Source organism: Cherax quadricarinatus, chromosome 58, assembly GCF_038502225.1.
Source record: "Cherax quadricarinatus isolate ZL_2023a chromosome 58, ASM3850222v1, whole genome shotgun sequence".
Classification (NCBI taxonomy): Eukaryota; Metazoa; Arthropoda; class Malacostraca; order Decapoda; family Parastacidae; genus Cherax; species Cherax quadricarinatus.
In genome coordinates, this window is record NC_091349.1 from 3,059,754 (window position 1) to 3,071,594 (window position 11,841).

Sequence of the window (11,841 nt, forward strand, 5' to 3'; positions counted from 1 at the left end):
CAGCCGGTGGAAGAGGCTGTATTAATATTTAGTAATATTTATTAATATTTATTTAGTATAAGTGTGAGGCTTAGGATTTTCATTTTTTTTCAATGCTTAAAGTGGGATTGTAGTGAGGCACGTATGTATGTTTTTAGGTAATTCTTATTGTATAGGAGGTTAATTTTGGGAAGTGCATGTATCTTATTTTTTTTTTTTAACTGAGATTGTGATGTAGGTCATTCCTCTGATTATCTACTGTGAAGGTTGTGAACCTTTGTCATATGTCAGTCATAGTATGTTAACTATACAAATCTGAAAGGTTTATATAGTTTATATTTTATATAGTTTATATAGTTATATAGTTTATATTGTTTATATTATAGTAGTATGTTATATGGAAAAATTTGTGAGTGTATATGGGTCTCAGTAGTAGTAACCAGTTGCCGGTGACCAGTGTGCCAGTGGTTGACTCGCTACCAACCGTCTCTGCCTGAGTCACTGTCTGAACTCATATTGTGCTGACCATAGCACTATTCAAAGACCCCCCTCACATATGGGTACTGTGGGAGGCCAGTCAGTTGACGAGAGTGAGCAAGAGAGATAGGTACGGCTGTAAGGGCGCTCCCCACATTATCTGTAATTATACGTACTACCAGCCTACATGAGTATTACTTTACCCAATCCACGTGTTCGAACTCCCACATGATAAATGGTGGCGTCGCCGAGCTCTCAGTAGTAGTAACCAGTTGCCGGTGACCAGTGTGCCAGTGGTTGACTCGCTACCAACCATCTCTGCCTGAGTCACTGTCTGAACTCATATTGTGCTGACCATAGCACTATTCAAAGACCCCCTCACATATGGGTACTGTGGGAGGCCAGTCAGTTGACGAGAGTGAGCAAGAGAGATAGGTACGGCTGTAAGGGTGCTCCCCACATTATCTGTAATTATACGTACTACCAGCCTACGTGAGTATTACTTTACCCAATCCACGTGTTCGAACTCCCACATGATATGGGTAACCTCTTTTATGTCAATTACAATGTGTTGTTAAAACTTGTTAGTGTATGTTGTGTAGGATTGAGGATCCTACTGTACCCATTTTATATCTTTTTATTTAATAGTAAGCTGTAAAGTTTTTAAATAAAATATAAAAAAAAAACTCTCCATGATAAGTACAATACTTAAAAGATGTGGTGATTATTACAACAGTCAACTTAGAGAAAGACTGAAAGGACTAAGTTTATTATTGGTCAAAAGTGAAGCTTTCAACCAATAAATCCACTAGAATACAAGGCAGGCATGTACTTACAGTAGTGCTGGGAGCTGTGAGTCGAGTGATTACTGTTTGGACCGGAGCCCCACACGTCACTTTTCGGGGGGGGAGAAGAGGGAGGGGGAGGGATAGTGGGAGCTAGACTGACCCTACCTTAACAAGCAGCCGGCAGTCAAACTATCACTTTCGGGGTGGGGGAAAAAGGAGGGAATAGCGGGAGCTTGACTTACCCTACCTTAACAAGTAGCCGGCAATGAAACTATCGTTACTATATACTCCCTCGCTACTCCTATCTATTGAACTTTTCCCTCACAGTGTAAGATAGTGTTGAGTAGAGTAAGATAGTGTTGAGTAGTGTAAGACAGTGTTGAGTAGTGTAAGATAGTGTTGAGTAGTGTAAGATAGTGTTGAGTAGAGTAAGATAGTGTTGAGTAGTGTAAGATAAATACATGAGTGAGAGGGTTGGACTTGAGAGGAACTTGCACATGAGTTAATAAGCTTAACAAAGCTTGTTGCTTGGGTAGCAGTGAAACAGGGCTGGGCACTTATTTTCATTAGTAGATTTGGGTTTGAGAAGAACCTGCCTTGCATGGGCCGGTAGGCTCGTTGCAGTGTTCCTCCTTAAGTTTTTATTTTGTCTTGCAGGAACGTGAACAACACTCTTTCGTCTCTCGTGCATGCTACCTTCTTCCAGCGAGGGAACAGTACTTCTCACCTCCTGCCAGGGGACTCAGACTTTCCCTACGAGGAACCTAACACTGAAAACATGACCACAGAACCTACACATTTCTTTACCGAGACGCCCAAGGAGAAGGACAGACTTAATGCGTACAACCCTCCACTAAAGAAGATTTTATTTTGGAACGAAGTAAGACACTACCGCTCAAAAGTTACCGTATAAATTCCCTTTTAAAACTTGATCGGTGATGAAGAGATTCTTCATAGCCGTAATGACCCACTAACCAACCATCTCTAAAGTAATGTATTTATTTACAGGTATACGATAACAAGTTCTTTTATTTTGGATTTGGTCGTCAGCCGTTCTTATACGCCGGCTGTCGTGTCGACACCTGCGTGACCACGGGCGACCGATCCAGGTTCCCACTCAAGGATATTGATGCTGTTTTATTTCACTATAGGTCATTTGACACTTCCTTCCCGGCACAAAGGTGAGTGTTCTCCACGATCACTTGCAGATACAATATGGCTCACTACAAAAAAAAATTAGGTTGGCAATTTATAATGTGGTGAGTGAAGCAAAAAGCCGAGAAGCGTGTATAAAGCCATGCATTATACGTGTATAAAGCCACGCATTATGCGTGTATAAAGCCATGCATTATACGTGTATAAAGCCACGCATTATGCGTGTATAAAGCCACACATTATGCGTGTATAAAGCCACGCATTATGCGTGTATAAAGCCACACATTATGCGTGTATAAAGCCACGCATTATGCGTGTATAAAGCCATGCATTATACGTGTATAAATCCACGCATTATGCGTGTATAAAGCCACACATTATGCGTGTATAAAGCCACACATTATGCGTGTATAAAGCCACACATTATGCGTGTATAAAGCCACGCATTATGTGTGTATAAAGCCACACATTATGCGTGTATAAAGCCACACATTATGCGTGTATAAAGCCACGCATTATGCGTGTATAAAGCCACACATTATGTGTGTATAAAGCCACACATTATGCGTGTATAAAGTCACGCATTATGTGTGTATAAAGCCACACATTATGTGTGTATAAAGCCACACATTATGCGTGTATAAAGCCACACATTATGCGTGTATAAAGCCACGCATTATGCGTGTATAAAGCCACACATTATGTGTGTATAAAGCCACACATTATGTGTGTATAAAGCCACACATTATGTGTGTATAAAGCCACACATTATGCGTGTATAAAGCCACGCATTATGCGTGTATAAAGCCACGCATTATGCGTGTATAAAGCCACACATTATGCGTGTATAAAGCCACACATTATGCGTGTATAAAGCCACGCATTATGCGTGTATAAAGCCACACATTATGCGTGTATAAAGCCACACATTATGTGTGTATAAAGCCACGCATTATGTGTGTATAAAGCCACGCATTATGCTTGTATAAAGCCACACATTATGCGTGTATAAAGCCATACATTATGCGTGTATAAAGCCACGCATTATGCGTGTATAAAGCCACAAATTATGCGTGTATAAAGCCATACATTATGCGTGTATAAAGCCACGCATTATAGATTAAAAATATACGAGTATTATAGATAACGTTTCGAGCAAGACTGAGCTTTATCATCATCAATACTGCTCAGTCTTGAGCAAGACGTCGACTATAATGAAGTCTTACTCTGCATTATTTGTCCTTATACCAAGTTTATAATGGCGTATATCTATCCGTAATTTATTGGAAGACCTTATCAATTCTGAAACGGTAGAAGCAAGAAATATAAACATGAAGTATGCTATATTATTCTTGTGTTTAATAAACAATGACTCCCTCTACACTCAGCCAATCTCAGCCCTACAGTGCTCGTCACAGCATTATGCCGGGGAGCTTACCCGGCATAACACCGTGACGAGCACTGTATACATAATTTCTTTTAAGCGAGTTTGACAAGTCACAAAACTGTTTAATGGAACACTGCGCTGCCAACCCGACACTGGATATGAAAATCACTGAGAGTAAACAAAGGCGCATGACGGTCCGAATCTTAGTTTATTTGGAAAAAATACGATGTAACTAAATTTGGTACAAGGTAGATCGAAGTATCATTTAGTTTTTTTTTTATTTCCAGTTTGTGGGTTAGTTATGCATGTGTTTGATGTTTTAATTTGCATTTTGAAACGCATTTTTGTTTATCAAATATAAAAGTTCATCACTTACAGTCTTACACCATATGGACTTATATATATGTATATATATATATACAAGGAATTCGCAAGAGCAGGCGAAATATACACAAACACTGATCTCTGGCTGAAGGAGACTCGAACCTACAAACCTTGGAACAAGGTACGCAGTGCTATACCAATCTCATCACACTGGACAATGCCTTGGCGTCCAGCTTGCGCTACACGTTGATTCAAGGCAGCCAGCTTTCAGGGAGAAAGCTTACAGTAGGTTCGAGTCTCCTTCAGCCAGAGATCAGTGTTTATATATATATATATATATATATATATATATATATATATATATATATATATATATATATATATATATATATATATATATATATATATATATATATATATATATATATATATATATATATATATATATATATATATATATACACATACATATATACATATATATATATATATATATATATATATATATATATATATATATATATATATATATATATATATATATATATATATATATATATATATATATATATATATATATATATATAATCTGAGCGCTTTTCATATTTGCAATACGCTTTTCATTGTGATTTATTTTTCAATAAATGAATCATAATCTGTTAGGAAATTGAAAGTTGAAATACCCATATGTATACCGGCATAGATATATAATTATAGAGTATACCGGACCGGACGTAAGCAGTAGAATAATATTTTATATTTTATGTTACCCTTTATTTATGCTGAGATCTCTCTAAGTGTGTTTATCCACAGGTTTGCTCACACACGTTACATCTTCTGGCTGCTAGAATCCCCAGCTCATCTATTTCGAGACATCGTACCATATACCAATGTCTACAACTGGACCTTCACCTACAAACTTAACTCAGATTTCGCAATGCCGTATGTTGTTGACCTGACGAATTTCATGTTAAACTGTTACTTTCAATGTATGGTGGTGCCTTGAGGGCAGTGAAAGGTTTTCCCACAGAGTTCTTTCACGCATTCAGACTTCAAAGATCATAACGTAGATAATCGTAATGTCAAGGATGCGCACACCAGGTCCGCGCATGTGCGTGAATGTTACTGAATATTAGCAGGAAAGTGTCCGGCACTAGAGCTAGGCTAGGGTCACCATACTGCCTTGAATCACACCTCATTACTACATCCCCCAGACCCTTCCTCAATTCTCAAGCGTCGTGAGACGAGTATTAATTTAGTCTCCCCTGTGACTATAATTATGAAAATAATAGCAACGCCCCCTTGTTGAATATATATATATATATATATATATATATATATATATATATATATATATATATATATATATATATATATATATATATATATATATATATATACATATATATATATTGGTGTAGACTTGACCGTGGCACTGACAGGTACGGCCGTGTATACAGACGCAAGAAGCCCTTGGGACCAGACACCAAGAACTACGCTGCGGGCAAGACTAAGTTTGCTGCGTGGTTTGTCTCCAACTGCAATACAATTGGTGGCAGAAAGCTGTAAGCAGAGGGTTGTTAGATTTGAAATCTATGAACTGCACAATACCATTCTAGAATATTTCAATCCTTAGAAAAGAAAGTAAACTCGGTGTATATGCACTGCACTGATATGTACCTCTTCGTGCATGGTTTCAATTATTGGGTATAATGTAGTCTTCACATATCAAGATCAACAGATAAACTATGTTAGTAGAAACCTTTGTATCAGCTGGTTGTTAGTCGACTAACAGGGCTGGGCTCTGAGATGAAATGAGCTGAGATAGGAAAGTTTATAGTTTGTAAAATTACCTACATAAAAAAAAATCCTTTGAAGGTTGGTCAATACGCTAAGACAATGGATTCAGATCGACCAGTACGGTGGCTGTGGTGATCTCCGATGTCCAAAGGATATGGGAAAATCGTGCTACGCTATGGTGTCGAAGAACTACAAGTTCTATCTCTCTTTTGAGAACTCACTGTGTCAAGATTACGTCACAGAGAAGTTCTTCAATATATTAAGGTACTTTATGAATCACAAAAAGCATGCCTTTTTTGTAAAAAAAAAAAAAAAGAAAAAAAAAAGACGTTATTACGATTTCTGAGTCACGTAACGAAAGACATTCAGCGATCTCTTCTACGCACTTCCAACAGATTCTCTTCACCTTATTTTGCTTCCGAAGTGTCCGTGAAGATGCTCACTACTCTAGATCCCACATCTTAGGATGCTGATATTATCCTACAGTCTACCCGGCATAAGACTTACGAACTTCTCTCTTGCACTTCCCATATATCCCAATTTTACTGGGATATGTCTTTCTCGCACTCCCTTTCAGCCGTCAGTTCTCCCAGAGAGCACAGTCTCGCCATTAACATCCTAATCAATATACAGACTTCTTAGCACTCTGTCCTGACGAATATATACAACAACAACTCTCTAATGACTTCCCCCGGTTTTCGCCTCCCTCTCGAGCACGAATTATGAGGTCACCCACTTTCCATTAACGTCAGCACTTTTTCCCATGCAGCACTGAATCACCCATAACAGTATATAGCTTTTTAGTCAACAGTATAACAACAATAACTACAGTGCTACTACTACTACAACATTGCTATTACTTCTACTACTACTACACTACTACTCCAATATTACTTCTACTACTACTACTACACTTTTATTACTACTACTACTCGTACTACTACCACTCCTACTACTACTAATAATAATAATACTAGTAATAATATGCCCAGTGTGATGCATGATAAATTAATAAATAGTTTGTCAATTACACGAGCTACATACTGGCTACAACCAGCTCCTGCACTGTATATAGTTCAATTCAATATTTACCAAGTATTTGTCCAGTTCGCTCTAAACTGACTGTTGCCTTAGCACTTACATTTTCATTGGTCAGACTGTTCTAGTGTTCTGTAACACTGGAAATAACTTTCCACGCTAGTGTTGCACCTCTGTCCTCCGAGTTTCATGCTAATGTGATGCACTCTTAAGTCACTTAGCACTTTAAAAGTTCGTGCTTCCTCTGGTGAGTAGGTAAGGTTGTCAAAACTTGTTTCCTGGGAAGTATTAAAAATGGGTGGGCCATATATTTTTGTTAGTAGATTTGTATTAGAGAAAACTTGCCTAGTATGGGCCAGTAGGCCTGCTACAGTGTTCCTATTCTCTTATGTTATTATGGCAGGTCGTCTGGCAGGCTGCATGTGGTTCCTTTTGTATGTTAGTTAAAATAAATCTTTCAGCAGGCTGTATGTGGTACCTCTGGCATAGGAGTTACTGACACTTTCTCCGTCAGGTTGGATGTAATTCCTGTAGTATATGGAGGCGCCAATTACTCCCTTCAGGCGCCGCCACACTCTTACATTAACGCCCTCAGCTTCCCCACAGCCAAGGCGCTGGCACACTACCTCATCTACCTCCATAATAACGACACCGCCTACAATGAGTACTTCAGGTGAGTCCTTAGTAGCACTCTCATAGCAGCTCCATGCAACACAATAATCTGATAAAACTGCATGTGAATTAATAAGCAATGGAGTAAGAAATAAATGTTTTACGTGAACACACTGGTAGATAAATCAGAAAAGTACGAAAAAGAGATATTATGAAAACTAAATGTTGAACATAAAGAGAATTCACTGCGCGAAATCAATGTTTTGGAAGTCCCGCGTTGCCATGAAGTTTCGTGTTCGTTAAATGCATTTTTTTACTCCTCAGATGGAAGAGGTTTCATCGGATTCCGCTGGACTGGGCAACATTTTCAAAGCCATACTGCGACCTGTGTGAGCGACTCCACACAGATAATAGCACTAAAATGTATAATCTGCAGAAATGGTTCGTTGAGGACTCCCACTGCAAGACCAAGCACGACTTAGATATCAGCGATTTCATTAATGGGTATATCATATCTCCTACGTAAGATAATCACTTTTTTCATAGTCTCTTTGCACATTTGTTTTTCTTTTGTGGGTAATATCCTAGAAAAGACGACCGATTGACACTAATGAAAATAAACCACACTACGTCTTGGTTTCTTCCTGAAGAATCATGTGGCAGTCCTCGACATGCAAACAAATTATTCATATATGGAAGGAAATATACATTGCGGAATTTGTAATTACGTTCTATAAAAAAAATCATGAATTAGACCAAGAAACCTAAAGGAGGATAATTAACCAAGAAAGCGTAGAAGGAAGGCTCGTCACCGCTGCGGTTCTTAGGTCTGACAAACTTACATATCTGTCTACTGGAAGGAAATATTATACCGGAGAATCAAACACGTCACATAAAAGAAAAAAATATGAGCAGCAGGTGTAAGGAGACTGACCCACAGGTCTCACCTCGTTTTGGACGCGAACTCTTGTCATTTTTGTTGCAAGACGAACACTAAGGTACGAGACACCTGCATAAATTGATGGTCTTGCCTTTTCAAAGTTTCTGATAATATCAGGACAACAGTCTAGTTATTAAATCAGGCTACGAATAGCCTTTTTTTTGTCACACCACTTATAAAAACAGGAATTCATATTCTTGTCATTTGACATTTTCTTACCAAGTGCTATTTACATTTACCCCTTCAGGGAGGTCCCTAGATACAGGCGAAGAGCTCTTCGTACAAGGGTTTGGACCTGTTCTCTAACTCCTTCAATCGAGCCTGAATGCCTTTCATTTCCTCAGGCGCTCTATGACCCTAGCTTTCCCTACATGAATATAGAAAAATAATTATATTTACAAAAGTCTTTTCCACTAACTTGTCACAAGAGGCTCTCCTTCACCCCCCTGTAAAACAAGCAATGCAAATATTTTAAACGTAATTTTTTCACTAATAGCCTAGTAGCTCAATTTAACCGTGCTAAAATTTACGTAAAATAATCTTCCAAGTTACCTAATTCATTTAAAAAAATTATGTAACTACAGGTTAAGTAAGACAGGTCAGGAAAAAGGACAAGTGTTTCCTGACGCGGGTGTAAATCATATGATGACCCACCACTGGAGTTTCTGGTCAACTGATCGAGGCCTTCTACTGGCTTACCACTTTTAACACTAAGATTTATTTAATGTAGAACTTCATTTAAAAGTTTTTTTCTGTAAGACTAATAATCAGGTGACCTGATTCAACTTTTCTTTGCAGATAAAAGGCATTAAGGATGGTAGCATCACAAACCACTTCCCCTGGACCATCATTGAGGATGGTAGCATCACAAACCACTTCCCCTGAACCATCATTGAGGATGGTAGCATCACAAACCACTTCCCCTGAACCATCATTGAGGATGGTAGCATCACAAACCACTTCCCCAGAACCATCATTGAGGATGGTAGCATCACAAACCACTTCCCCTGAACCATCATTGAGGATGGTAGCATCACAAACCACTTCCTCTGAACCATCAATGACCTCCAGGAATAACGACTAATGGAATTCATTGTGAAGTTTGCAAATGGATTAGTCCTCTGGAAAATTTACAATGTTGATTCACGTACATGGAATCATTCAGGTTGAAATTCACCTGTACATTAACATCAAGAATGCTCTCATAGGTAAAATAACTTTAAAAATAGTATTATTTATGCAACTACTGTATAAATGTACATATATTAAATAAAGGTAAGAAAGTAGCAGCACTGAGGAGAAATTTTGTATTTTCACAGAATGAGTTCATTATATATATATATATATATATATATATATATATATATATATATATATATATATATATATATATATATATATGTGTGTGTGTGTGTGTGTGTGTGTGTATGTGTGTTTGTCTGCTTTATCAGTGGTCGTCTCTCATTTAGATTGTGTAACAGAAACGGTAAACATTACGCAATACCCCATCCCTCCTTCAGAGTGGTCACTGTACTTCTCACCTCCAGGTTAAACCATACCCCCGGCCGGGATTGAACCCGCGGTCATAGAGTCTCAAAACTCCAGCCCGTCGCGCTAGCCACTAGACCAGCTAGCCACAATAAGATTCATCCAACTAGGTATATTTCTACACCATAGGAAAGTTAGCACAGGCACCTCTGTGACCACAAATGCAAGTTTTTACAGACGAATCTCCAGCTAGCGTGGCCGTGACGAACTCTAGCTCAAGTCCCTTCACTGCCGTCAACATGACTTAAGAAATCGTAATGACACGATTGCAAATAAACCATACCCCCGGCCGGGATTGAACCCGCGGTCATAGAGTCTCAAAACTCCAGCCCGTCGCGCTAGCCACTAGACCAGCTAGCCACAATAAGATTCATCCAACTAGGTATATTTCTACACCATAGGAAAGTTAGCACAGGCCACGCTAGCTGGAGATTCGTCTGTAAAAACTTGCATTTGTGGTCACAGAGGTGCCTGTGCTAACTTTCCTATGGTGTAGAAATATACCTAGTTGGATGAATCTTATTGTGGCTAGCTGGTCTAGTGGCTAGCGCGACGGGCTGGAGTTTTGAGACTCTATGACCGCGGGTTCAATCCCGGCCGGGGGTATGGTTTATTTGCAATCGTGTCATTACGATTTCTTAAGTCACCTCCAGGTTGATCGGTCGCCCTCAACCCCTTCATAAATGTTGACTTATTCTCGCTATAGCAACACGTAAAGTCATTATTATTATTATTAGAGCGCTTAACCCGTAGGGATTATACAGCGCCTGTAGGGGGGTTGGAAGGCATTCAGGCTCACTGCAGGGAATTGGAGCACACATGAGGAGCCTCTGGCCAGCATCAAGGAACCTCTCTTGAGGGGTTGTAAAATCATAAAAAAAAACACAAATATTTCACCCCCAGTCTAATATGGCCACACTTGTCTACTGAATACTCAGTCCCCTAGCACTGAAAAATGACTTTACCTCCCGCAACTTTTCTACCTCTCTCCCGTCCTCCTCACCCCGCCTCCCCACGGTTTATGCGCCTTCTCGATCATCCTATTCGTGTCCATCTTTTCTACATGGCCAAACCCCTTGAAGAACCTCTCTCAGGATTCTGAGTTAAATCTTTGATAGCCCCGGCACACGTCTTCTACTTTCTTCGCTCTGAATTCCCTACATAACAGCCGTGTAGAAATGTCTGTGGCGCCCTGTTAGGCGAAATCAGTACACAAATAACTTTAATTTCGGCGAGAGAGAAGCTATAACGACGTTTCAGTCCGACTCGGACCATTTACCTATGTGAGGGTTATTTGTGTATTGTTCCAGTCACGGTATTATGTCTTTGTGTCCCTGTGGTGAATACAACCTGGGCCGCTGGTTTTGGAAAGGGTATGTGAATGGCATGGCTACAAATGGCATGCATAAGAGTTACATTCCTCTGTAAAACTTGATTGAGAGTAAGTCACTGTAGCTCCGGTTCTAGAGCTTCCAGTCACAGCTTAAGCAACATTTAGTTACCTTATAGGTCTAATATTCATTAGCTGCGCGTTACAGATCTCACACCTATAATCATATTTCAGTATTGTCTTACAGACGTAGAATGTTCTTAGTAATTCCTTGTGTGTTTTATATTTTCCTTATAATATACCTCATTAGCATCTTTCAATAAAATCAGGAGTGAGAGGGGAAACGGACACACTTGGTCATTCATTTCGTATTTTTGCGATTAGTTTTTAAGACACACTTGTCACTCTACAGGAGGTTCCTGCCTGCTGGTGCGACCTCACATATATTGCATCATAAAAGGGT

The 11,841-nt window shown here is 39.2% G+C and overlaps 1 protein-coding gene across 1 annotated transcript; it reads left to right on the forward strand.

Annotated features, from left to right (window-relative positions):
- Positions 1 to 2,182: 2,182 nt before the first annotated feature.
- Positions 2,183 to 8,086, forward strand: LOC128697964 (alpha-(1,3)-fucosyltransferase C-like). The gene is made up of 7 exons (XM_070097455.1): positions 2,183 to 2,203; positions 2,253 to 2,425; positions 4,924 to 5,052; positions 5,553 to 5,675; positions 5,989 to 6,174; positions 7,463 to 7,621; positions 7,885 to 8,086. The coding sequence occupies exons 1-7, from the start codon at positions 2,183 to 2,185 to the stop codon at positions 8,084 to 8,086; spliced, it is 993 nt and encodes a 330-aa protein (XP_069953556.1).
- Positions 8,087 to 11,841: the final 3,755 nt, after the last annotated feature.

Bases quoted from the DNA above. Each gene is read 5' to 3' on its own strand.
- LOC128697964 (XM_070097455.1), top strand. From the start codon at position 2,183: ATGAAGAGATTCTTCATAGCC. The intron at 5,053-5,552 runs GTATGTTGTTGA...TGGCACTGACAG, and splicing joins AACTCAGATTTCGCAATGCC to GTACGGCCGTGTATACAGAC. The intron at 6,175-7,462 runs GTACTTTATGAA...TTTCTCCGTCAG, and splicing joins AAGTTCTTCAATATATTAAG to GTTGGATGTAATTCCTGTAG.